This window comes from Puccinia triticina, chromosome 5A, assembly GCF_026914185.1.
Source record: "Puccinia triticina chromosome 5A, complete sequence".
In the NCBI taxonomy this organism is placed as follows: Eukaryota; Fungi; Basidiomycota; class Pucciniomycetes; order Pucciniales; family Pucciniaceae; genus Puccinia; species Puccinia triticina.
In genome coordinates this window covers 3,583,676-3,610,905 of record NC_070562.1, presented here as the reverse complement: position 1 = coordinate 3,610,905, position 27,230 = coordinate 3,583,676, and the positions used below count along the sequence as shown (strand labels likewise).

Sequence of the window (27,230 nt, the reverse complement as noted above, 5' to 3'; positions counted from 1 at the left end):
AGCTTGGCTCCAGGAAACAAGACGCGCTTGCTCAAGCGGAAAAAAGTCATGTTGACTAGTTTTAATTGACTGCAACCAAAACACATGGCGCTCAGCAGGATTCATGCCTAAACCTTGTCGACCTGGAAATCCGATAACTTCCGTTTCCATCCTCTTTTCACGAAACTTGTTCCGGCCCGATATCCGATGTCATGAACTGCGGACGTATCCGCTTGACCGGGTATCTATCGTCTCGCCTAAGGCTGTCGGTGTCATCAAGATCTGCGGATCAAGGCCGCGGGCATTGCAGGACGGTCAGGCTCCCTGTCTGACGGGGACTATCAGACTCCAATTTCGCAAACAATGGGGCTTTTATTGACCAGCCCCTGGGTTGATGACATTAAGTTCCGTCCCATGATGACCAATTATGGCCAATTAATTACCAAGAAGGATCCATAGCCAAAGAGAGCTGATCTGACATCGCCGGAGGCTTCTTGAACGAAGCGGAGTATGTAAAAGATGGGCAACTCCTGAGGACATACAAACACAAAGGATCATGGGAATCTTGATACCCCTGCTACGCTGCTGCACCGTGTGTACCATACTGCCCAGGAGATTCCTAGCTGAAGAGTTCTAATGAATCCCACAAAACTGAGAAAACAATTATCGATGATTCTAGGACATGCAATGGGCTGAGGGAAAAACACAAGGAGTGAAACCCAGCAATATTCCACCAATATTTTAGAGATTCATATGGATCAGTGTAGGAGGGGAGCTCAAATGATTTGAAATAGGAGAATGGGCAAACAGAGTTTATATGTGTCAACGCAGGCTGAACTGTTCTAGCCCATTCAGTGTCATTATGTATCAAGAGAAATGAGCACAGTTTTGTTACTTTCAAGCTGAGTACCAAACATTTCAAACTGGTTGGTTCAGGTTGAGCTGAGCTAAAAAACAAATGGGAGGTATCTCAAGCTACAATATTTATCTTTCTCAACTTGAGAGATGTATGCAGTTTTTGGTCTGTAGAAGTTTTAGTTGAACTGTTTGGAGAAGTTTCCATTATTTCACAATCTTTGATGGGATTGACAACATTAATGCTACTTGAAAGGTCTAATTATAATTGGAAACAATGTGATACTTGCCTCCCTATAGCTTTGGTTTTGTCTTTTATGAATCGGTGGATCAAGTACTCTGATATAATTTAAAAGTTGAATGATGGAAGGTATAATTGGGTTGCCCATCTAGACAGATACACAGTTAAACTGAAAATTGACTAAATGAAAGATATGTAATTTGAGGAGAGGTCACTGTGATCATATGGGAGTTGGATTTGTATGCTGGGCATGCCTCAACTTATGGTTCAACAGAGGATGAGTTGTGCATGATGCTCTGTGATCAAAACCAAAGTAAATACCCCCACAAGATTAGCTCATGGGGCAAGTTGTGGGTGCCAGCACGCTGATTTTGATGGAGATGACTGGTGGGCTGATTAGGTGTGGTTACGTAATTTGGGGTCGCATTTAAGCCGTCGACCAATTCTGATCGGCCCCTGTCTCGAAGTCAAGAAGGCAGCCTGTCACCGCCAGCCTCACTGCCAGCCTCACTGGCCGCACACACCCTCCCCTAAACAGCATATTGCCATCCTACTCCACCCGCCCTTCGTCACCCCCCGCCAGCCCTTGAGAAACGGACGAACACATCCACAGAGCGGACTCCGAGCCAGCAGACAGCCAGATCGCCCCAGCAGATCACTGTCCAGGATGTCTGAGACTGACCACTACTCTCAGGCCGACCACCCCCAAGGTGAGCTATCACTCCACTCAGCAGGAGTTCGTTCTCAAGGCGGGGCCGGCAGTCGTCTATGCACCCGTTAAGACCGGAGAGCCCACTTCCGCGCTTGAGAGTCGCATCGATCCAGACCACCCACCACGTCTATAATATTCCCCCCTCCTCGTGCTCGGCGTGACTGCTTTTCGGACTCACACATTGACTTGCTTGGTTTGAATCTAGCCCACCTCAGCCAGGAACACTCCGATCAGCCTCTTGCGAATGTTGTACGCAAAAAACTGATGGGATATGTCGGCTGTACGTTCATGCTTGGGTCTTGCTCGTGTCCCTCTTCCGGTCTGCTGATGCTCGATCACCTCTCCTCCAGTTGCCAACTTGCCCAACCAAGTCCATCGTAAATCAGTACGGAAGGGCTTCCACTTCACCGTCATGGTCGTCGGTGAAAGTGGCCTGGGAAAATCTGTACGCCACCCTATCACCGCTGAGTCATCACTCCCCAGCACCACAGAACAATGGATCTGGTGGATGGAAATCCTCTCTGGACTCGGTTTCTGACGCTCATCTGTTTTTGAAGACTCTCATCAATACCCTTTTTAATACAACACTCTACCCTCCCAAAGAATATCCTGGACCCCATGCTGAACGGCCACGGACGATTGCCATCCAGAGTATCTCTGCCGGTATGCTTTATCATCCATCAGCATAGGGTTGATCCCGGGCTGACGATCCATTCCACCTGTCTAGATATCGAGGAAGCTGGCGTTCGCCTGAGACTTAAAGTCGTCGACACTCCCGGCTATGGGGACTTTGTGAACAACTCCGAGTCATGGAAGCCGATCCTGGAGAACATCGAAGCTCGATTTGACGGCTACCTCGAACAGGAAAATCGTGTCAACCGTGCCAAGATCGTCGACAACCGAATCCACGCCTGTATCTACTTTATCGAGCCCACTGGACACTCGTTTGAGTCATGTTTACTCTTGCCCCCATTCACATCCCACATCTCGGCTAATCCTCTGCTATCTCTTAATCGTAATCTTCAGACTCAAGCTGGTCGATGTAGAATTCATGAAGTGTCTTCACACCAAAGTCAATCTTATCCCAGTCATCGCCAAATCGGACACGATGACGGATGATGAAATTGCTGCGTTTAAGCAACGAGTCAGTCAATCATTCAGCTTCCCTCGATTCTATCCCGCTAGTTCTTGATACACAAATCAAATCCTCCCGCTGACCTGGTGCCATTCTTATCCAGATCTTGGCGGATATTGCATTTCACAATATTCGAATCTACGAAGCCCGTCGGTACGAAAAAGAGGATGAAGAAACCATCGCTGAAAATGAGGAGATCATGGTCTGTTGATCCGCACCTCGTCTTGATCTTTTTTCTTGCTCACCGTGGGTGTTCTTGCAGCGGAAAATCCCATTCGCAATTGTCGGCTCGGACTCGGAAGTTCAAACAGCTGATGGCCGACAATGCCGAGGACGTCAATATCCATGGGGAATCATCGAAGTTGACAACGAGGAACATTGCGACTTTGTCAAGCTAAGACAAATGCTGATCAGAACACACATGGAAGAGTTGAAGGACCACACTGCGAATGTGTTGTACGAAAATTACCGAACGGAGAAATTGATTTCCATAGGCGTCACTCAAGATCACTCAGTCTTCCAGGAAGTCAAGTAAGAGCTCATCCTCTACTATTTGCAAAGAAAGGTGCCTTGGATTGATCAGATGATTGACATATTCTTTCCTCTGCGGTCGGTGCGGTACCTTGATTTACAGTCCTGCTGCTAAGATGGCTGAAGAGAGGGCCCTCCATGAGGCCAAGCTGGCAAAGATGGAGGCCGAAATGAAGATGGTCTTCCAACAAAAAGTGGCTGAAAAGGAGGCTAAATTGAAGCAATCGGAAGAAGAGCTATACCACAGACATCGTGACATGAAAGAAGCGCTTGAGAAGCAAAAGTGCGTTTTGTTTCAATGAAGGATGAAATGGGAGCTCCCCGGGCTAACGTTTATTTATGTTTTCTAGAGCGGACTTGGAAGATAAGAAGCGTCGACTGGAAAGTGGCAGGCCCTTGACTCCAGAGAAAACGAAGAAGAAAGGGTTCCTCAGCAATCGATAAACACCGACGCAGCAAGCCAATCTTCCAAGCTGATCTTGAGAGGGCCCTCACAAGGTCCTGTTCATCTCCTGCTGTTAGGACAATTTTCCCGCGCTTTTTATCACCCGATGCCAGACCCCCGAGACCTCTCCTCATCGTCTCCAGAAACCTGCGCTCACACCTCTTCTTATAACGCTCGATTCTTTTCACGATTCTTTTGGTTTTCTTCGGCCGTATGGCCCCTTTGCCCCTGGTTTTTTTTTCTTCTCCTGCTCTCTCATCAACAGTCAATTTTCAAAGAATACAGAAACCCCCTTTTCCTTTTTTCCGCGATTCTCCCAACAAAGGCCATTTGTTTTTTAATAATCCGAAGAAGAAGAACAAGAAGTCATGCATTCCTCTTCTTTCCTTTTTGTTTTTGCATGAGAAACCAACAACCACAACAACCTTTGTTTAGTCTCTACCTTCCATATTCTGCGCTCTTTCTGCCTCTCTAGTAGTCCTCTGTCCCCTCCAGACTTGTCTTTCTTATTTATTTATTTATGAATTTTGAACTATTTTTTTCCTTTGCTCCTGGCCTCCCTTTTTTTAGCTTTGGCTTCCTCTTTTCTTTTTTTCTTTTTTGGCTCTCTTTCTCTTTACTGCTCCTGTCTGCTTGTGGGAGAAAACAAACAACACAAACTGGTTGGGTTGAATTGTTTAAAATGCTTTGTATCTAAGGTCATTTGAAAAGTGTTCAGATTACGTGACCTATATTGTGGCTGTGTCTATCATCTCTCTGATATCTGGGAGATTTGTGGGCTTGGGGCAGACTACATCAGGTAACATCTTGAACAAATTTCTGGGCTGAGGGTGAGCCTGAAGCAGCTTTTCACATCCTTTTTACCACCTCCAACCTGTCACAACATCTCCATGAATCAAATTTGCCAAGCCAAGAACTGGCCAAGTGCAGGCCTGATTCTTCCCCATCTTCCTGTACTACTACAGTTATGCAAATGGCCTGATGCCTTCTCCTTCTTTGGAAAATAAAAACTTTTCAGTCTTCCTGCAATCTTGTGGAAGAATCCCAGGTATCTTCTGCTCCAATTGCCCCACTATGCATGCAAGTGCACAATCAGCTTCCAGCAAGATGCTCAAGTCACTGGCATCCAAGGGAAGGAATATTCTTGTCCAAAATATGGCACAGGAAATATGGACCATAAGGAAAGATGCTTATCTCCATGTGAGTGCTTGCTTACCACTTGGTTGGGGGATTTGGGAGGCAGTAGGTATCTAAGAGCCAAGGCCAAAGAGGCAAAAAGGCCACCAACACTGCACAGCAAAAGCCTCCAGCAACACTGAAACAGATACAGTATCTGCAATGTCATAATTTCATGTACAGTCACTGGGAAGAAACATTGGTACCCCCAAAAGCTCATTCTAGAAGGCCAACTCACAAACTTGAAGTCATGAGGATTCAAGAATGAGTGTGTAAAATGAATTCAGAAGAATGAACATAACAAGCTAAAAAAGTATTTGGAACATCACAAAATTTTTGCTTGCATTAAATGACCATTTTGGAAAATCTTCAATACCATTCCAAAAAAAAAAAAAATAGATTGACATGTCAAATGAATGATAATAAATGAAAAAAATGAAGTCCAAAATCCATTCTGAAATTTTGTGGGCAGTGAAAACACATCAAAAAGTCTAAACTACACTGCAGCCAACAAAAAACCAGTGTTTGATGTGTTTTCACTGCCCACAAAATTTCAGAATGGATTTTGGACTTCATTTTTTTCATTTATTATCATTCATTTGACATGTCAATCTATTTTTTTTTTTTTTGGAATGGTATTGAAGATTTTCCAAAATGGTCATTTAATGCAAGCAATTTTGTAGATTTTTTGATGTTCCAGTACTTTTTATTTTGTTATATTCATTGTTCTGAAGTCATTTTGCACACTCTAAAATCATTTTACACACTCATTCTTGAATCCTCATGACTTCAAGTTTGTAGGCTGGCCTTCTAGAATGAGCTTTTGGGGGTACCAATGTATCTCTCCCGTGACTGTATGTATCTGTATCCCAATGCAAATTGCCACCTTGTTTGGAATCTAGAAGTGAATTCTTATTTTGAGCTCTTTGACTGTCAAGCATTGCCTCTTGCTACCATGTGAAGATGGCAGGTTGGACACACATCGTGTGGATATCTTTGCTTACAAGACAAATGTGGACTAACATTTGACTGAGGATATAAGGTATGTTTATTCTTTTCATCGAGTCGAAATGAATCAATCATCATCATCAGAGTCGAAGTGAAAACCATCAGCTCGAGCGTTTTCGATAGCAATCTGGAATGTATTCTCTGTGACTTTCAAAAGTTCTTTGAGGATCTGGACTTGGCCTTCCATAACAAAAAAGTAGAAATTTGAAAAGACCTGTCAGAAGCGAAATAGAAACTAAGGAGAGAAAATTAAATACCGTTTAAATAGATTTGAATCATCCGTTTGACGGGTGTTCTGACTTGAGCATCCCAATCGGCATCCGGAAGAAAAGGATGGGAGTCGAGGAGCTGGTTGAGTCTGAACTTGACCAAGGAGGCGAGACAATCGATGCAATTAAGTTCATTTTCCCAAGAAAGTTTGTGGGCCATGGCCGTGTGAAAAGTGTCTAAGAAAGACTCAGGAGGGAGGAGAAGATGATCTTGGAGACGATTGGAAGCTAGGAGGAGGTCTTCGTCCGAAGAAATCATACTGATCCTTAGTTGTCCCATCAACAGTGATGGTATCTGCCCATCTCTTCGTACATGATGCAACAGGCCATCCGGCTTGAACCGGCTGAAAATCTCCCTGATCAACGGCGAATAGGCCTGTTCCTCCTCCGGCTCACTCAGCTTGATCGGATAAAAATCGTCCGGATTCATCACCATCGTCTCCTCCTGATCCCCTCCACTTTTCTTCCAGTCTTCCTCTCCTAATGCAAACCCGTATCCAAGAATTAATTCCCCAGTTGACTTCGGTCCATAGTTGTTAAACACCTGTTCACCTTTTTTTTTTTTTTGCCCGACAAGAGAAAAACCAAAATCAGTCTGAATTCATTTGCCACTTTAAGATGCAGCCATTCACTAATTTCACTAGAGAGAGAGAGAACACAGATTTACCACGAGGGATCTGATTTTCCAAGGAGACGATCTCGATGGACTTGAGATGAAGAGAATCAAGTGGAACTGATCTCCACTCAACTTTGGAGCCTCGTTTGTGATTGAAAATATCAACACCAGGCAAAAGAATGGGTGCAGATTCGTTTGGAGCAGCGGATGAAGGCCGCTGCGAATGGGCTCGGTCGGGATTATTGGATGAGGAGGGGGCCAGTAGTAATGTGGATGGAAACGAGCGAGAGTTGACGATCGTATTGGCCCAAAAATAATCTAGACTGGGATGAGAAAGTCATCCGGTCAGTGTGAACCTTGATGGGGAGATAAAAGTAACTGAGTTGAACATTACCAGGTGACATGTTGACGGATGAAGGCGTGCAAGTCATCCGACAGACCGCGAATCTTCTCGCCCAAAATTAGAGACTCGTACTCGCTTGTCCAAAGTTGGCGTTGTTGGTCGACCGAAGGAAGCAAGGAGGTCGAGCGGACTCTGTCGAGCTCGGCATCGTTCCAAAATAGCGGCGTCATTAGCTGTTCTGCCTCCGGTAAAAGTCTGACGTATTCCTCATGGAAGGAGAAGAGCTCGGTGAGCGGGCCGACTAGACTCGGATCTTTGAAAAACAATGACCATGAAATGAGATACGGATCTTCAAAATCATCAACTGTCATAGAAATCCTAGTGGGAGTAAAAGGAAACTTCTGTCCCTCACCCTCTTCCGCCTCTTGTGCGGATGGTCGACGACTCTTTAACCTGAGCGAAAGTTTGGTAAGGATCAAGTAGAAACTGACTACCGTCCGATCGAGGAATCCAAGAAAGAAGGCGTCGATTGAGTCTGGATCCGGCCACACAGGAAGGCTCTTATCGTTATCCGAGTGCCGGAGCCGTGCTACGAGTTTCGCAATCCGATCGAGGCTGTGGTTGCGGTCGATGATCGCTTGGGCGGGGCAGCTGGCAAGGACATCGTGCTTGTTGATCGGCGCATCTGCCCAAACCGACAGTCCCATGTCCCGAGCTATGTATCCATCCGCACGTCCCGAGGTTTGGTTTTCATCGAGCAATTAGTACCACGAACAGCCTCGTCCGGTCAAGCTGCTTTTCCGACTGACCCGCCGCTCCTGCCCGCTCCCCCTGATCGGCGATTGATGAACCGGCTCCGAACACCAGGCCGGGATGGAACCATCCTCCGGTCTCGGTCAGCCAGATCCCCAAATTGCTGTCCGCACAGAATCCCGTCGGTCCTCGGCCTTCTCCCCTTGATGGGCTGCCAGTCGACGGCATCTCGCTGGATTACAGATCCTCGTGAAAAGTCCGAGTCCGGCGGTTGCGCTACACTCAGTTGGAGATGCTCCGGGTGTTTTACAATAGTCGCGTCGGCAGTCGAATTTTATCGTGGGAGGTGACGAACTGGTTTGAACGAGCGCGTAACCCAAGTGAAACCTATCTGCAGAAAATCAATGATACAGTCCCACAATTCTACACGGTCATGCAAACAACGCGACTCTTGGGGTGTCACTGAAGCAGATAAGCTCATCTCTGACGTAACCAAGTGGTTTCAGTGCAATCAGTGAGAATTGTGCCACCATCAGAAATAACCAAGTACTGCCATTACCGGCTTTATTATCAGAGATCACGCAGCGGTCAAACTTCAAAGCCCTTATTTTGCTGGAAATACCCCGGGCACTCACAGTTACTGCTGATACCTGCGTCAAATTGAACATCAGTGTGGTGCACACATAAAGCAGCTGGATCCCGTCCAGAACTTGAAGTCCCGAGACACTTGCCAGAAAGAGCAGCCCTCAAAAACATGAAGCTCCTCTTGCGATCCCTGTTTATCAATCTTGCTCACCATGTCCTATACGTCTCTCTAGTAAGATTGCACTTGCCCTCAGATGAACGGGGGGGACTGATACCGACTCAATCACGGGATTATGAACATATGTTGGTTATTGGTTTTTATGCTTACACCCATCCTTCATATTCTGACTTGTCAATCAAGACATTTTCCGCGTAACAATCTGGGCGGCTTCCCTACGGAGAACCCCGATCCTTTAGCTTTGAGCCTTTCGATGGGCAACTATGGGAGCGCCGCTGCCCGCACAGCTGACCCCAAATCAGACTCAATGCACTCGTTTAACGTCCCTCGCTCGAGCCAAACAGACGCCGGCAACCGTAGGCTTTTTGAACTCCGGTTGATTGCTTGGTCTACGCTGATCAAATGTACATCCCGTACCTCTGCATGTCGTCGTAGCCGCAGTGTCTTGTCTTGATGATTCCGCCGAAGGGATTGTGGCACAGCGCGCCTTCAAACCAGCCCCAGCATCGATCGATAATGCCTTGAAAGAGATAGATTTCTTGGGTGAGCAGTGCCACACTGTTGCAGTTGGTATTCTCTCGTAAACACGCACATTCGAGCTTACCATCCTCTCAATCTCCATCCAAACCTGTAACTTCAACTCCTTCACGCATAGGTCCATTCGATAGACGAACTTTGCCTGGCCCACACGGAGAGCAACCTTTCCAGTTATTAGGTGAGACTGATGCTGCATATGTAGCTTTAACTTGAATGGAGTAGAACATGTGGGATTAATTGGAATTGTTTCTTACACAGAAACTTCGGAGCAACGGCCCTGGTGTACTAACCCATCAGAAGTGCCGAATCAGCCAATTAGTGCTGACATGAAGCCCTCCCACATCAGGGAAAGTGTAATGCCCATCCAAATTCCTTCTTTCAAAGAGGCTTCAAATGAAAGACCTTGGTCAGATGGACAATCAGGAAAGCATGTCCAGTCATTGAAGGTCAAAGATTTGGCACACCGCAAGCATGAGAGCAGCGTAGGATTCGAGTCGCTTAGAAACTCTTCCTCTAGAAATCTATCAAACAAAAGGGAGATTTCTGATCTTATTCCAGCTGGGTCACTCATTTCAAACACCAATTCATTGAAGAAGCTTAAAACTGTGGGCAGCACCAATTTAATCCAAACCTCTTTGGTGAGTTACCCATTGGATAGACCATCTACTTCATACAAGAAGCACTCCAGGGAACATCAAATTGGTAAAATGGGTAAAACATTTCAGACAACCAGCCACAAATCAGCAAATCACAAAAGTGAGCAACAAATAGATATCATGCAATCTGTGGAATTTGGTCCACAAAGTAAGTTTGTAGTCTCTTAGTAGTTTTGAACAAGTACTATGAAGTCTGACCCACATTGATGATTGATTCAATCTCAGAATTTCTCTTGGGATTTGAACCTCAATTACCCCCAAATTTTTCCCCAAATTGGTCAGAAGAATCAAGTAAAAGAAGAGAGGCTCCTATGCCTCAGGATAAAATGTCTATTGCAGCTAAGAGATCAATCAAATTATCAAATTCCAATACAGAATCTCAGAAAGGCTTAGTTGGTTCCATTTCACATGTAAAACTTCAAAATGAAAAGGCTCTCCACACACAGTTGAAACCTGAGTTGGATCATCACTCAGAGAAAATTGATGAAGTTGCAGCTGACATGGGAGTAGAAACTCTGCCTCACAAAAATTTAAATGAAGCTGAGTTTTTACCTTCACATGATTCAAAAAGACATCAAATGTTGACTTCTCAAGGGACAAAGAACACCAAACTTACCCTGTTCCAAAATCTAATGGAAACTGAAATCTCATATTCCAAGCACTTAAAGAATCATGCCAATCCAACAAAAAAACAAAAAAACAAAACTATGTTTGTGGCCTCTCAAGGTCTCAATGAGATTCATTCAAACAGCTTAGAAGGAGGGCTCAAAATGGCTGTAACTGCCTCCACAAGAAGCAAAAAAATTGGATCAGATGGGTTTCAATTGCAAAGAACATTCTTTAAAGGCCAGAATTGTTTCAAAATTGATTGGGGAAATGGATATGGAGAAGGGAGAACAAGTATACAGACAGAATCAAGTAGTTTTCAAGATGAAAACAATTCAAAGGATTTTGCCCACCAAATTGAGCCAAAGATGAGGTGGGCATGGATATTTGCTGCTACACTATACATGGCAGACCCAGATGATCAGAAATTGAACTCAAATTTTCAGGACAAGATTTTGGAATTTACTGAAGAATTTTCCTCAATAATTAAAACAAAAATGGGACTAGAGAATGATTTTTTTTCAAGAATTCCAACATCTTCTGCCAAGCTCAAGCAGCCTGTGTGGAATTTCTCTGAGCTCCTTTGGTATATGAATCTGTGATTTATTGAAAGCTTTGGAAATCTAAACCTGGAAGAGTGCGCATTTGAGACAATTTCAGTTTATAAATGGATTCTGGGTGTTTTTGAAGGCACTAATAAGGCAGAACCCCCTCAAATGGTAGAAAAACAGGGAAAAGAACATTGGGTCCAAATTCAATCTGATTTGAAACATGTTTTATGGCTTCTTGAAAATGCAATCACCTCACAGAATTCAAAAGGTTCATTTTATGTTATCACAAGGTTATTACAACATTCTGAAAGACAGCTAGGCATAGTATCTGAAAGCCAATCATGCATTACTGAAGCAGTTTTTACTTTGTTACGTTCTTACTATGAAACACAGCACAGTGAAAAATGGAGGATTGTATTCCCAGAGGAAAATGGATTCTTGTCACACATAAACAGGATGCAAATTGCTCACTTACATCCAAAGCACAAAACTGATAGATCAATAGAAAAGCTTTCTTCATTCAAAATATTTCCTTGGAAGCATGATATATGTGAAACACTGAAGCATATGGAAGGGCTCCCCAATTCTGAAATATTCCCTAATCAGGTTGTCAATGAACTGAAATTTACCATTAAGAAGATGGATTGGAAAGAAAGTGAGATAGAAAAAGAATTACATATTAGTTCCATCAATGAAATTGCAATGGATCTATCAAGAGGGAAATTGAAAGAAAAATGGTATCACATTGCTTACCTTGTAAAACTGAAAGATAAAGGAAGAATTGAATATGATCAAAAATTATATTCAACTTGCTTCATGTCCTGCATACATAAATTGAAAGAAAATAACACAATGAATGTCTTAGCAAAACCCATACAGAGGATATTAATGGAGGAAAAATATTACAACAAATTGAAAGGATTTTATGGAATGATTTGGGTATTGAATTCAGCATTGATTGATGCATTAGGTCATGGGACAAAAGGTCCTGTATTCAATGAGGAGCAATATCACTTGGAAAATCAATTTCTCCATGTACTCAGCTTATGTGAAAGCAATGGAGTAGTGGCAGGTGGAAAAACTTTCTTGGGTGTTGAGAATGATTCAGAAGGAAGGAATGTTCAGTTTTTGATTTGCAAGGCAGTTTTTAACAGTCAAAAAGTCCCTAAAAGCCGTCGTTCAATTGATGAATCCTTCAAAGACCAGTTGATTTGGTCAGAAGCAGGATTGAAATTTCTATCATACAATTACAAGACCCGGAATACAACAAAGTTTCTCATGTTCTTTGGAAGTGAGCAAATTTTCTTTGATCAATTCTATAAGATCCACAGAAGATTCAGGGATACTTCCCATCATCATTACTTTTGTCAAGTAACTCTTCCAATTCTCAAAGATGCTGGATTTCTCCCATGGTCAAAACCACTCAGCCTCTCTGAAAAACAGAGCAGACTGATTGTTTCACTAATTAAAAGGAAATGACCTCTATGTAAGATGGTTCAACAACGCAGAGATTGTTGCACCATATTTTTGAAATGTCCTACATTTTATTATGCATTCTTGATTTTATATTCAGGTACATTAAATATCTGGCCAATGAATTTTATATTTTATTTGTTTTCAATTTCTTATCAAGGCTGGGGAATTTAGACTAATTGCTATGATAACCAGTAATTAGCCTCAAGGGCAAAAACCCTTCCATATCCAAGTGCACTGGCACACTCCTCTTACAGAGTGTGCATTGGCAAGTTGCGTTTGAGCAGAAGGCTATCCCAGGGTTAATTTTAGTGCCCTTTTCAAACTCCTTGAGATCATCAATAGTTCTTCTCAACTGGGGTCTGGAGCATGTTTGCCCCAAAAATTTGCTACTGGCCTTCCCTTTGTTGGTATTCTGGCCGGCTTGGAAAAGCTTTTTGATTGCGCCAGGGCCCTAAAGATGGCATTTGGCACCCGGGTACCGCCTGTTATTTTCACTCAGACAAGCACTTGGTACCGCACATGGCACCGCCTGGCGGGTGTCTGGCTGGTGCGGGCGGTACTTGAGGCGGGTACCAGCGGTACCCGGAGGTATTGGCGGTTTGGGTGAGATTCAGAGGTTGAGGGTGAGGGGATGAGGATGAATTTGCACCGGAAGACTTCTGTCACTTGCGGGTGGATCCCATGGTTGGAGAGTGGGCAAGTGAGGTGTTGATTGTAAGTGGCCGGAGGGTAGTGATTGAAGAAGGTGAAAAATCCCCCGCTCAAGGCCCCACAGCTCCTGGGGTATAAGGCGGGTACCGCTACAGGTACCCGGGTACCCGCTTGTTTTGGAGACAAAACAGACACCGGACATCACACCCGGCACCGCCGGGAGGGTGTCTGGCTGGTGCGAGTGGTACCCGCCTGTGGGTGCCGGGTACCCCCACACGGGTACCAAAGTGCCATCTTTACGCCAGGCCTATGTAGTCAGAAAAAATGGGACCTGGCAGTGGCCAGGGAGGAGTTCATTCCTTACAATGTTTCAAGATCTCTTGGCCGCCAGTTAAGGTGTTCAAAGTTGAAATCATAAAATTTTTGAATCATAAAATCATAAAACTTTTGGGTGACAATGTTTTATGTACCATTTTCAAACTATTGCTCTGTTTTGAGTGTTTGGGTGGTACATATTTTTTCTGCTTAAAATTTTATGATTTTATGGTGTTATGATTTTATGCAAGTCAACTTTGAACACCTTAAGTAGTTAGAGCCTTGTGGGCAAATCAATGTTGAATTGAAGTGGTTGACTTTGGAGCATCCACAAAGAGAGAGCTTCCAAAAAGGGAAACAATGCAGTCTGGCATTTGACTGTTGACAAGACAGGACATATATAAAATAACATCCCCCACAAACTCTCAAGGTGTCTAATGAACCAGCAACCTTGGTGAACAGCTAGATGCAAGCTTGAAGTCTGCATGTTTGCTTTTGTCTTCGTTGAGGGCATGGCTTAAGGCAGACCTGACTCTTTTGTAATAGGAATGGACATGTACATCAATCTACCTTCATGGTCAACCTTCATTCTGAAATGCTGATCAGCAGACATTATGGAGACCTCTAAGAAGGCAAAAAAGGGGGTCCCCGGATTGGTTTTGGTAGGTTTCTTTCTTTCTTCTTCATTGATCAATCGGTTGACTTTGTTTTTGGTCAGACTATAGGTTACAATTATACAAGGTATCGAATCATCCGGGCCCAACGGTTCTTAGCATCCCTGCGAGATGTTCTTGAATGATTTTTCTTTCTTTATTATATCACAGAAATATTATTTCCTTAACCAATAACTATTTTGAAAGTAGCAAGGCCGAGAGAAAAGTAGTTTAAGATATGGACCGAGAAAGTTAGCGAGAGAGGATATTAGTTAAGAAGAAGCAGTTGGGGGGGAGGAATGTAACGGACCAATTACGCCGGCCATCGTCACACACGCAATGGCCACATAAGGCGACAGCCGTTCGCCTGCAGACCTCGCCGTTCATCCACATCCGATCAATCATAAACAATGAGGATGTCTAAATGATCAGTTTGGATAATGAAGGATACCAATCACAAAAAAATCAAACCCACCAATCCTTGCGAATTTCCAGAAGAGTCCAAAGACTCTGTGAAGAAAAGCCACAAGGAAGATTACATGCTTCTATTTCTGGGGGTAGTTGTTGTTGGAGACACGAAGGTACTTACCCGTTCTTGTTGCGATCGATGAGACTAGGCGCCGTTGCTCTCAGATAAGTACACGTGCAGATGATCAAGAGGATCACTAGCAAAAGCGACTGGAAGTTGAACAGAGCCGACTTTTGAAAGAACGAAAGAGGGTCAAATTAGTATCTCTTGGGATTTAGAAGATGTCTGAAGGACTAGCCATTTCTCCGTGTGTTTGAGCCGATAGCCGATTGGTGTTGTCTTGAGAATGTCGATTATTGTTGAACTGTGTTGTTTGGGAAGTGTGGACAGTCGCAGTGGTTGCGCAGAGACGAAGACAAGCTCGAGGACACCCGGACTCCCACCTCGCCCTGCCTCCCCTCCGCCACCAACACCATTCGAGACGATAGACATCGGGATGGCCATCGCCCAGAACGAAAACTCACAACCAACGACATCGAGTGCTGATGCTGCTGCTCAACAGCCCATCCAAGCCATCAAGCCCTTGTACTGCCAGAGTCCGTCTCACACGCCGCCTTTCCTCAGAAATAAAGACACTCATCCTTCCCTTCCAGTTTGTAGTTTCCCGCCCGAGTATTGCGAGTATGGGACGAGCATATCCAAGTTGAGTCGGCTCCCCAAAAACACACTCAAAGCAGATACACACACACACAGAGAGAGACTAAAACCGACGAAACAGATGTAAGAAATGGTTAACGGAGCACGACGAGGAGCTATACGAGAAGCTGCATGGAGGGGTCGAGAAGGCTCTGGAAAACATGAGTGTGGAGGAGGTGGAGAAGAAAAAGAAGGCCGAGACGGAGGCGCTGAAGAAGGAGGCCAAGGAAGAGGCCAAGGCCAGCCGGATGAAAGAGAAGTCGAAAACGAACAAGGTGACTGTGAAGACGGTGGAGCGGACGAAGCGCAAACGGATCACGACAATCCATGGACTCGATCTCTTCGGTCCGTCTCCAAAAACCTTCCCTCTCCTTTCCAAAAAGAAAAACCATCTTACCTTTTTTCCTGCTGTGGATCGACATGTGTAGGCGTCGATTTGAAGAAACTAGCAAAGCTGTTTGCGTCCAAGTTTGCCACCGGGTCGTCAGTGACCAAGAACAACCAAGGCGAGGACGAGATAGTGATCCAAGGAGACGTCTCAGACGAAGTAAACTACTGCTCCTCTGATCACTTATCATCATCTCTTTTCATTGACTACTTCCGTTTCGTCTGGTCTTTAGGTCTTGGATCTGTTCGACTCGACGACCGGCAAGTTCGCTGAAATCATCGGCAACGGGATCATCCCTGACGACAACATCGTCTTTGTTGACGATACCAAGAAAAAGAAACCCTCGTGATCTCTCTTCTTTCCTCCCAACACCAAGCCCCCGCTTTTTTGTGGAAAACTTCTAGAAGGAAATGATACATTAGGTTGTATGTATTGCTTTGCCTGCAATGTTATCTGAGGCACTTTCTCGATACACTCTACTTCAGTATATACCCTGAGAGAAGATGAAAACACGACTTCATGACATATTACATTGAAATCTCAAGATCATGAAACCCACACGTTATCACTCATCAATATTGAAGAACAGAAGAGAGCCCATCTACCCTGGGAGGCTACACCACGCGAAGCTGAGCCTCCGACCAAAGGTTCGCTAGTATCCAAAAGGTCTTAAAAACCATTGACCTCAACGCATGTGTGCCCTTCTAATAGATGCTCAAAACGCCATAGGAAACAGTCTGATTGAGTCCGCCACTGGTGGTCTAAACCTCATAGTGCTTCTTACTGTGACATGTATGCACTCTCACTATCATCGAGAGTTCACGCATGGATAAAGGTAAGCTCTTGTGTTAGGAATTGTCCAGTCACCAGCTCTGCAGACCAAATGCTGAAGTGTCTAGGCTACACTTGCTGCAGCCGATATCATCCACCACTTCATTGTTAGCCACAATGCAAATTTAGGTGTCTGAAGTGGTGCAGGAACTGTAGCAAGTGTAGCCTAGACACTTCAGCATTCAACCTAGTACACTTTGAAACACCCTTGCCAATGACTGGACAATTGTCAGGTATGCCTCAGCATAAAAGTTTGCCTGTTGGCTGTATTCATGCCTAAACTCTGGATGGCAGTGAGAGGAGATATCACAATCAGAAGCACTCAAAAATGCAAACAATTATTTTACTAAAGAAAATCAGATAAGCAAAAGTCGGCCAATCAATGATAGAAATCATCAGTGATGGAGGATGAGCCTGGAAGAGTGTGGATAACCAAGCCGGAGGAGTGTGCCAGTGCACACTCTGTAAGAGGAGCGTGAAGGTGAAAGCTTTTTTTGTGTGGGGTGTTTTTACATTAGTTCATGATGTGTGGCAGTCAGAGGGGTGAAGGGCAAATGAGCTGGCAATGGGGTGGAGGACAAGTCTGGGGGGACCCGCTGTATTAGGGGGATTCAAAGTTGGCCATGCACGACTTGCATGCACTTTTTCAAGTTGATGTTCAAGTGAAGACCAAATTTCAAAAAAACATTCAAGCAGGCTTAGAGGGTGTAGTACAGTGTGGCTTGCATGCACTTTTGCAACTTGGTGTTCAAGAATGAACTTGAACACCGACTTGCAAAAGTGCATGCAAGTCACATCTGGCCAACTTTGAAACCCCCTATTTTCCCAGAATCTCAGACAATTGCATCTGCTGGCGGATACCTGCTGACATTGGCAGGTATCATCCAGCAGATAGCGGATAACCACATTGGGTTTAAAGTGACCATCTCTAATTTCTGGCCTGTGGGAACATGTACATAACTTGAGGCTTCTTCCGCTTGCCAGCAGAGAGGTTGTCATAAGCTTAGTGCTTGCTTGGCTGTGAAAGGGTAGTTATGCAATGGCTCATTCAATTACCTACTTTTTCACATTTGGTTGCATTTTAGTTGTACATATTTTTTTAGCCTTTTTTGCAAATCGACAGCCATATTCATTTAACATTGCTTAGGCTACATTCAGGTTTGCGGAATGAAGAGCCGGCTGCAGTGATCTTGGGGGAATTTAGAAGACTCCCCCTAACATCCATATGTTTAATTAGTTCTGGGCAATATTTACATTACTGGAAAGTTTCATGAAAGTGTCAACTCACCCTCGTCCCCTCCCTCACCTCCACTATCCATTCCCTCATCCGCATCACCGTTATCGAAGTAATTATTATCATAATCCGGCTGCAACGGTACAGCCATTTCACGATGAGCAAGAGTGTATAAGGAAAGCAAAAGAAGAACCAGTGACTAACATCATCTTCATCAATTTCCTCTTCTTCCATCACTGCACCTTCATCCTCCTCATCTTTATCATCCTTTTCGCCATCCTCCTCTATTTCTAGATCGTCCGTCAAACCAGACAGAGCGGACTTGCCGGTTGCACGTTTCGACTTCGTCTTCTTGACAGTAGTCCTTTTTTTACCTTCAGAAAAGCTAGTCCATAGGTCTGGTGGAAAGAAGGATTTTTCCAAAAGGTGGATATATTTGGATTTATTCGAATCAGTTGAGGTCCCAGTTGCTTGTTTTGATGTTCCGCGTTCGGACGAATTTGAAGCTTTGTACCGATCAGAGTACAGCCAATCCTCGGAAGAAGCCTCCGGCTGGAGATCGAGTTTTGAGAACTGGTGAATGAACGGTTTCGCTAGACTTTGACGTTGTTTGGTTTTATTTGATCCAGCATTCGGTTTCAGATCCCCTTCGATAACCCAGCGCTGACGGGATGAGGGATGGGCTGGGTGAAGCCATCGATCGACCGCAGAAGCGACCGTTTGAGCTTCTTGATTGGAGGGCAAGTCGGTTACTGGGAGATTAACGCCTGTCGTAGGGTAGAGTACATCACCGATATCGGCACGAGATGTCGCCAGAAGGTCGGCAAAGGATAGAGTTCCGAGTGACAAGTCTGCCAGCGCCCCGCGTCCAGCTCCTCCCCCACCGCGACCGCCTCGACCGCCTCGACCACCTCCACGGCCAAAAGACATCCGGTTTTGTCTTACTGGTCCTTGACCCGCGGTACGATTTACTGGTTCGTGGAAAGAGGGATGCAATGTCGGATGCGGTGGCCTTGAAAATTTGAACCGTCGAAGGATGTCTTCAGCAGGCCGCGCGCACCCCCGAACTTATCAAGTCCCTCCGAGGGGGCCCAAAGGTCCAGAGCATGCATACAGCTGATGTTACATTCTGAAAAAGCTTGGAAGTATGGGATTTTCCAACCTTGTATGCAATAGGACGGTTCACGTAGGGCCAAAATCAGCAAGATCAATATAAAGTTTATCCCACGGTCCCAGCCAATTTGGCTGGGAAGGCTTGCTGATTTATAAAATCAGCAGGGTTAAAAAATCTCTATGTGAACCGTCCTAATAGGGGGTTTCAAAAGGACCCAGGAAACCCCCTGTAAATGACCATAATGAAAATGTATGAATTTTTTGGCAAAAACCCAAAATGGTATGAATGGGCTTTTTTGGCCTTGATGGTAAGCACTTCAAGTGTATGAAATTTTTCCTGGTACAAGAGGGTAGTAACTAAGATGTATGAAATTCCTGAGAGTGCACCAGAAAAACCCGTAGCCCTCCCCCCCTCAGCAGCACAGCTTGGCTTATTTTTGGTACCCCAGTGCCCCACCTTGGCAGCACACCCCAGGTTTTTTTTTTTTTGCACCCCCCCCCCCTTGGCAGGAATGGTAGGCATGGAAAATGGATGAAAATTTGGGAAATCCTCAAAGCGTACGCTGTAAGACTCAAAAGTGGTAATGAAACCCTTTTTGCTGAATGGTGAAGGGTATGGTGGAGTTGCAAGCTCTGCCCTTCTGTTATCAGTCAACAAGACCCACCAAGCTCAGCTTGGCAAGTTTTATTAAGTGATAGGTCTGGTCTGTTCCAGATGAAATCTGTTTGACTGGCAACGTGTAAGTGTTTTAATTACTTTGTTATAAGGGTTGAATGGTTGTTATAAGGGTTGATTTATTGTTATAAGGGTTTTAGGATTTGAGTGTGGATGAGTGTTGGGTGACTTGTGAGTTCTGGGTGAGGAACTGGGGAGCAGACCACTTGGGGTGGAGAGAGCTCCTTTTATAGACAAAAGTGGAGCCCCTGAGGGGCTTGTGGGTTAGGGTTTCAGCTAATCTAGACAACAGGGTGAGGGATTTTAGCTGGTGGGAGTAGATACAAATGATGTCATAACCCCTCAGGGGCGCATGAATGGTGTCAGAATATACAAAAGAACATTCTAACACATGAATCACAAAGTCTGAGGCTGCAGAAACAGTGTAAATGATGTCATACTATGTATATAAAGGAGTGTATGTAGTTAATATGTAATGAGTGTAGCCTGACAGGGAGATGTATGTTTGTATCCTGTGATGTGTATATGTGTACTACTGTGAAACTTGGGTTGGGGCAGGTGACAGCTGGGTTACTGGGGCTGGCCGTGTGATAGGTGTCCATGAGGTGTAACTTCCACGCTAGAGGGGGTACAAGGGTGCTTCCAGTGGTGGCTAGGGGTGAAATTGGCTGTAGAATCCATTTCTGGGGTCCATTTGATGTCATCTAGAGGCCTAGTATGAGTAATTATGTGGCATGGAAAAAACTTTTTATTTTTCCACTTTTCCGTCTACCACAATGCACAAAACGTGTATGAATGAGGTCAAAAAATGTATGAATTTGGTCGAAATTCTGGATTTTAGGTTACAGTCATTTATAAGGGGTTTCCTGGGTCCTGTTTCAAAGTTGACCAGATGCGACTTGCATGCACTTTTGCAAGTCGGTTTTCACTTTCATTCTTGAACACCGAGTTGCAAAATTGCATACAAGCCGCACTGTACTACATCCCCTAAGCCTGCTTGAATGGTTTTTTGGAATTTGGTGTTTGATAAAAGCCTTGAACACCAACTTGAAAAAGTGCATGCAAGTCATGCATGGCCAACTCTGAATCCCCCATTAGGGGGATTCAGAGTTGGCCATGCATGATTGCAGGATGCCTATTTCAAAATCAGGCATGCTCAATCAGAGACCTCTGGTTGGTTTTCCCGGATTTTGATTCCAGAATCAGAATCCTTGAAATTTTCACCCTAGACTCCCGGTGCGATGAACGCACCCGGGTGTCATGGTGCCGGTCCCCCCAGCGGCCTGCATTTTTTTCCGCTACCAAACCACGCTGCCGATAGCAACTGCGCTTGCAGGGATGGATCTCCATCTGTCAAACCTTGTCGTCGGATACACACAGGTGGGCCGATCCAGAAAGAATACACGGCAGTTGCGCAGATTAAGGTTTCGCCCGTCGAAACTGCCGTCAGAGACAACTGGCCGGTGAGATTGACCGCTCACTAGCGGGTCTCCCGTCAACCGTCAAAATGACGTGTGAATTAACGGCGTACCCGCCGGCACTTGACTTCAGGCAAGTTTAACATAACTTGCCAGGGGTCGGTTTGCCGACGCACCCGCTTGACCTGACAACAGCCGGTCCCATTAACGGCCAGCACACCAGCGACGACTGACGCACCCGCTTGACCTGAAAACAGCCGGTCCCATTAACGGCCAGCACACCGGCAACAAAGGTCAGCCATCCACTCGATTCACCTCACCCTCCTTCACCACCTTGGGAAAACCCTTCAAACTCCCATTGCGTTGAAGAAACATCTGAACATGCGTCTCCCACACTGCCTGCTTTCCATGCACTTTATTATTTGCTCTCCGGTGCCCTTGCCCGTCCATTGCCCCTCATCCATCCTCAACACCCACCATGGCCCAATCCAACCAAACCAGACTCGAGATCAAGTATGATCTATTCCTCTGTGACGAATTCTTACGGCTCGCTGCCCCGGAGAAGATTCCCGCTGAGTGGCCCCAGGACCCTTCGGCGTTCATGCTTGTTGCAAAGGAATCGTGCAGCTTGGTTCGGTTCAAGGCAAAAGTTCTCCTCCACCTCGATTTGCTCCGGGACGATTTCAAGCTTGGAGGCATTCTCAACAATGAGGATGCCCTTCACCGACTCGAGTGGGTTGGCCAAATCATCAAACCATCTGGGATCACTATGTATTTGTTTCCGAGTGGCTACGCCGCCTTTCGCCACATTTTGTTCAACATGCGGGGTGCCACCAGGGCGGCGGTGCGGATCAGGTGGTCCTACGCGTATATGGATCAATTGAACGGGCCTCCAGTGAGTAATCTCCTCTCTCAGTCAGCTCGCATCCTCCCTCATGTGAGCCCTTGTTTCGGCGCTCTCCCAGCCTCGGCACGACCCAGAGCCTCGGCACGACCCAGTCGGAGGTGGACATGCCGCTGGACAAAAGTTCTCATTGGCATAGTTTGGATCCGGGCACTCCACCGCGTCCAATGGAAGACAAGGACTTCGCGTCACCAGAATCAGAAAACGATTCCGATGCCGACAACAGTACCAAGATCTTACGCAATGCATTCTCCACGGCACCTGCTGAAGAAGGCTCTCTGGCACCTGCTCAGGAAGGTTCTCTCCTGGTTGGATACATAACTCCACAAGAAATTCCACCGGCAAAGCGGCAACGCCTCCACCAGGCTGATTTCAATCTAACCATGAAGGAATTTTTTCTGATTGCACATCTCAGACCAGATGACAAACACACACTGTCAGTCATCAAGAAGAACCTCTTCTACCACTGGTCAGCCTTCAAAGGCTTAACCAAGGATGACCTTGTGGAAGCTGGATTTAAAGTTGGCCCCGCTCAATTGATTGTTTCTGGTGTAGCCTCCGCTGTTTCACAGCTTGAACTCCTCTGATTTGTGAACTTGTTTTCTTATTGGACTGTTGTGTTTATCTCTGTATGAATTTTACCACCTGCATCGCAATCCTCTGCCTTCTGCCCCAAATAAATGAAAAAACCAAGACAACTAACCCAAACCAAGGCCAAAATCTTAAAACATGTCACAAAAACTTATCCTGTATACTCAAAACAAACAAATGAAAAATGCATATGCCCTAATCCCAGAAGTATTTTTTTTGGTTGATTTGGTGGATTTTTTTTATCTACAAATACATTATAAAACAGGAGATTGATTTTATTGCAATGAAAAATCAGATTGCAACTTTCATCTGCTCCAAATGACGGACAAAAACATGTATCTTAAACCCAACAATAAAATTTTCCTGCAATGATTCCCCATAGGTAATCATTTTGACCATCATCTTCTGGATGAGCTGGAATGATTTGCTGGGGGGGGCGGCACTTGACCTGGTATCATACAAAGAATTAAATGAGGTTGTTCCATGATGGCCTGGACCTGTTGAACCTCTGGATGAAGACCGGTACAGTGAATTTCCTGTGGTGCTACCAGCTGGCGGTCCATATAATCCACTTGGAGGTCCATAACTCATTGGGTTGGGACCATAACTTTGTGTTTCATACATTGGTTGGCCTGGGCCTGTTGAACCTCTTGATGAAGACTGGTACAATGAATCTCCTGTAGTGCTACCAGCTGGAAGTCCATATAATCCACTTGGGGGTCCATAACTCAGTGGGTTGGGACCATAACTTTGTGTTTCATACATTGGTTGGCCTGGGCCTGTTGAACCTCTTGATGAAGACCGGTACAATGAATCTCCTGTGGTGCTACCAGCTGGCGGTCCATATAATCCACTTGGGGGTCCATAACTCAGTGGGTTGGGACCATAACCATAACTTTGGGTTTCATACATTGGTTGGCCTGGGCCTGTTGAACCTCTTGATGAAGACCGGTACAATGAATCTCCTGTGGTGCTACCAGCTGGCGGTCCATATAATCCACTTGTTGGGTTTGGTGCATGCATTGGTTGAATATCTAAAGCTTGGCTACACCTTGGCATATTGTAGAGAACATTAAGGTGCCGGTCTGGATTTACCTGGTTCAATAGGTTCGGGGGTTGCAGAACTGATTGTACAGAATTGCTTCTGCTCCGGTGAGGAGTTTGGGGTTGAACCGGAAAAGGTTGGATAGATTGCAGTGAATTGCTTCTTCCCCTCTGATTATTTTGAGGTTGAACAGAGTTCCTTCTTGAGTCAACATGCTGGTGTTGACGGAAAAATCTGTCTTCCTCTTTGTCTGGTAGATTTTTTTCAGACTTCCATTTTTCAAGCCCTCTTCTAATGGCTAGTGCAAATTCACTTCCAGGCACTGGTTCAAGTGGCAAATGCGCCAGTGTTCTGTGCATCTCTGATGCATGAAATGAGCATGTGTTCAGGATGAAAGAGTCAGTTGAGGCGTGGTCCACCATGTATCTTGCAGGATTGCCCTCATGTGTATCATTCATACGCCGGGAACTCATTTTAACTCAACATCCACCTTCATGACAGTTGTGCTGCACATTGAGACACTCCAGTATATACTGTAAAATGATTTAGATGTGATGTTTAGATTTTATCATTGATATTTGAAATGATTTGATACTGCTCATGAAATTGACATACCTCAGGTGAACAGACATGGTTTTTATTGGTCCTCTTAATGATCCTCATTTGGTAGTAATCTGACACATTTGATGTTTCATACTGGTTAACTTGCATGCAGTATCTGGTCTTTTTGGGACCAATCCACCCATTTCTTGAGGTGACTTTCCAGAGTGAATGAATTTGTCCTATGAATGGCCTATCTTCTTTCTTGTCCACAAATACAAAATAGCCTTTACGTACACTACTTCTATCATCCAATTCCATGCAGCATTTTTGTGTGAACTCATGGTTGGGATATTTATCACTAACTTCCTTGGGCACGGATACTTTATCTGAGTCAGGAAGTTTGGCTTTAGTAAATTCTGGGAACTTTTTTCCTGACCCTTGAATACTTGATTGAACATAGCCCATGGATCGTTGGATAAATTGCATGTCAAATATCCTTTTCAATTGGGTGGAAGCTTGAAAATAAAATCCCTTGATGTGATCCCAGAGAAAAGCACCAGACAAAATGGCTCTCACACATAGGAAATTGCTAAATGATATTGCCAAGTCTCTTCCAGGATGCTGTCTATTGGAGTGGATTGAGGCATTTCTGAGTATGCTGTTAAAGCTCTCAAACTGTTCAGTTGCAAAAAGGCTAGCTGGACCAAAGCGTGCAATCGAGTGTACCAGGTGTATCAACATATGGAACTTTGGTTTGTTGACCCATCTTGCATTGCAGTTCATGAGCTGTAATAATAATTTATCTACCAATATCTCCAATTCCTTCAGGTAAACATCCATGTCAGAAATATGTGTTTGGAACACATAGGGGGACATCCTGCACAGTGCACGCCATAATTCTCTCTGTTGTTCATCCATAAACTGGAAGAAAACAAAAGGTGCACATTGAAGTATAATCTTGAAGTCTTTTCCTACCATGCTTTTGTGATGTTTATACAAGTATGCCGCATTTATGACTGGGAGGTCAAGTGCATCAGTGATAAATGACTGTCATGCACCCAGGAGATCATTGACGTGACGGGGCTTGATAGTGTTGCTGAGAAAATCAATGGCAATGTATTTGATGATCCCCAAGAGTATGACATGCAAAATCTCCACGGGGGTATCATGGCATCCATCAAACCCTGATACATAAATAAAGTTAGCCTTAAACCCATTACTGATGAATGAGATGTAATCTGATTCTCACCCAGCAAACGTAGGAAGGGGTTGAATAGTTTGTGGTTTTGATGTTCAGCAATTGCCATTATCTTTTCAACTTCATCTGTCCAGTTCCTGTCCTTCAGTATATCCACAAAAGCCTTATTGATCACATCTTGGACTCCTAAAGATTTGGATTCAGTTCTATATGCATCTTTGGAACTTGTCACAGCTGTTTCCCATAGGTGGTGAGAGCGATCAATAGTCTCATTCCAATCTCTATAATCCACCACATTCTTCATAAAGTAAAGCATATGTTTCAGTAAATAATATAGGTTATGTATGCCGCTGATGGCAGGCAGCTACATACCCTGTTTCCCAATGAGTCCATTCCCAAAAACTGATAAATGTAATCTTCGCCTGATTTATCACTCCTTTTTTCCACCCCCAAATGGCATATACGGCAAGGGTTCAAAGATGCGCCAGGAAGAGGTGTGTTGGTAATCTCTGCATGCATGGGTGAGTCTCCTAGGAAACAAAGCACCACAGTAGTTACAAGCACCTCTTGTTTCAATAGGCAGTCATATGCAACACATCCGTTTTGAGTCATATCACTGGAGGAATGGGTTAATGATTCAGCCAATTTAGTTATTAATGAATGTGTATATTTTAATATAATAAAGAAATCTCACTTCAGTTCATCTACTATTTGATCCGCCAATTCCAAAGGCCCAGCTGTGTTAGATGTTGAGAGGACTGATTTGATAACTTGGGAGGAAGACCTGCTAGGGTAAAATAATAACTGATGTGCTTATTCCACTTTTTTGATTGGTTTACTGAGGTATCATCACAATACAGGGCAATTGGAACATGCCTAATAATTCTATTGCCAGACTTCTTCCGCCATTCGTTTGGCAACTTTATGGCCAATAAATTACCATGATCATCCTCTGAAAACAATTCAACTGATTAATGTTTATGTTAGTCTTTTCACCCAGAGATAGCTCACCCCATAGTTTATTCCTGCACACATTTGACAATGGTTGGTCACCCCACATGCACACTTCAAAATAATTCAATGCAAAATCTTCACAATCTATGGAAAGCAATTTTGGGGAGTTATATGGTAGGTTTTGAGGTATTACCATCTTGAAATTGGGGCTATGTGGCAAACCGTGTGATGAGTCAAATTGACACTCACTAGGCCAATAACCTTTTGTACACTGAGGGAATAGAATTGATTCTTAAATACACTTTCTCTCCTTTTGGGTTGCATGTTGAGCATATCCCTGAGCCTGGCCTTAGCCCGCCAAACAGAAGTCCAACACCAGATCTCTGTTCCACAGAGTTCAACAAGGCCACAGACCTGGTCAAATTGTGTGTGTGACAGCATGGTGTGCATAAAACCGGTCAGAAGGATTGAGACCATTTTCTGCGCAGCAGAGAGTGAAATAAACCCCCCATCAGTTTCCCAGACCCCAAAAATGAAGCCCGGGTTTGCCGGACTTGGGCAGTGCTCACCGCCAAACTCGCAAAGGGGTACCACCCTTTGCCTTCATCTTCTGTTTCTGGCTCGATGTCATCGTCTTCACCCTCACCCTCTCCCTCGCTCCCCTCATCCAACTGACTCTTGGGCTGGAAAATGTCGATGACCTCTCGCATGTTCAGATTTTTGTGCTCGCTGCTGCTCTCACTCGCACTTGACCGATCATCCTGATAATCGACGATGATGGGCTCCATTTCAATGTCATGCAGGTGAGTTCCTGCGCTCAACCCATTGTGCTGACGTTCTGCCTCAAAATCGTCAGGTTCAATATCGACTATCGGCTCGACCATTGAGGATCGGTTAAT

At 44.7% G+C, this 27,230-nt stretch overlaps 6 protein-coding genes across 6 annotated transcripts; 4 read left to right on the top strand and 2 right to left on the bottom strand.

The window, feature by feature from the left end:
• Nucleotides 1–1,742: 1,742 nt before the first annotated feature.
• Nucleotides 1,743–3,897, top strand: PtA15_5A447 (uncharacterized protein; the record flags this gene model as incomplete). Its single annotated transcript, XM_053169209.1, has 10 exons — nt 1,743–1,785; nt 1,993–2,067; nt 2,138–2,232; nt 2,345–2,450; nt 2,515–2,731; nt 2,814–2,931; nt 3,026–3,124; nt 3,185–3,453; nt 3,557–3,736; nt 3,804–3,897. The coding sequence occupies 10 exons, from the start codon at nt 1,743–1,745 to the stop codon at nt 3,895–3,897; spliced, it is 1,296 nt and encodes a 431-aa protein (XP_053020429.1).
• A 2,252-nt stretch (nt 3,898–6,149) lies between these two features.
• Nucleotides 6,150–8,291, bottom strand: PtA15_5A446 (uncharacterized protein; the record flags this gene model as incomplete). The annotated part of the gene is made up of 6 exons (XM_053169208.1): nt 6,150–6,262; nt 6,340–6,903; nt 7,019–7,290; nt 7,362–7,623; nt 7,723–8,025; nt 8,120–8,291. The coding sequence occupies 6 exons, from the start codon at nt 8,289–8,291 to the stop codon at nt 6,150–6,152; spliced, it is 1,686 nt and encodes a 561-aa protein (XP_053020428.1).
• A 788-nt stretch (nt 8,292–9,079) lies between these two features.
• PtA15_5A445 (uncharacterized protein) lies at nt 9,080–9,410 on the top strand (the record flags this gene model as incomplete). The annotated part of the gene is made up of 2 exons (XM_053169207.1): nt 9,080–9,182; nt 9,262–9,410. 2 exons carry the CDS (start codon nt 9,080–9,082, stop codon nt 9,408–9,410), a joined length of 252 nt encoding a protein of 83 aa, XP_053020427.1.
• A 5,826-nt stretch (nt 9,411–15,236) lies between these two features.
• On the top strand, nt 15,237–16,173 carry PtA15_5A444 (uncharacterized protein; the record flags this gene model as incomplete). Its single annotated transcript, XM_053169206.1, has 4 exons — nt 15,237–15,442; nt 15,519–15,781; nt 15,865–15,983; nt 16,057–16,173. 4 exons carry the CDS (start codon nt 15,237–15,239, stop codon nt 16,171–16,173), a joined length of 705 nt encoding a protein of 234 aa, XP_053020426.1.
• Nucleotides 16,174–17,888: 1,715 nt separating this feature from the next.
• PtA15_5A443 (uncharacterized protein) lies at nt 17,889–18,819 on the bottom strand (the record flags this gene model as incomplete). Its single annotated transcript, XM_053169205.1, has 2 exons — nt 17,889–17,913; nt 18,212–18,819. The coding sequence occupies 2 exons, from the start codon at nt 18,817–18,819 to the stop codon at nt 17,889–17,891; spliced, it is 633 nt and encodes a 210-aa protein (XP_053020425.1).
• Nucleotides 18,820–21,574: 2,755 nt separating this feature from the next.
• Nucleotides 21,575–22,587, top strand: PtA15_5A442 (uncharacterized protein; the record flags this gene model as incomplete). Its single annotated transcript, XM_053169204.1, has 2 exons — nt 21,575–21,991; nt 22,078–22,587. 2 exons carry the CDS (start codon nt 21,575–21,577, stop codon nt 22,585–22,587), a joined length of 927 nt encoding a protein of 308 aa, XP_053020424.1.
• Between the last annotated feature and the right edge of the window lie 4,643 nt (nt 22,588–27,230).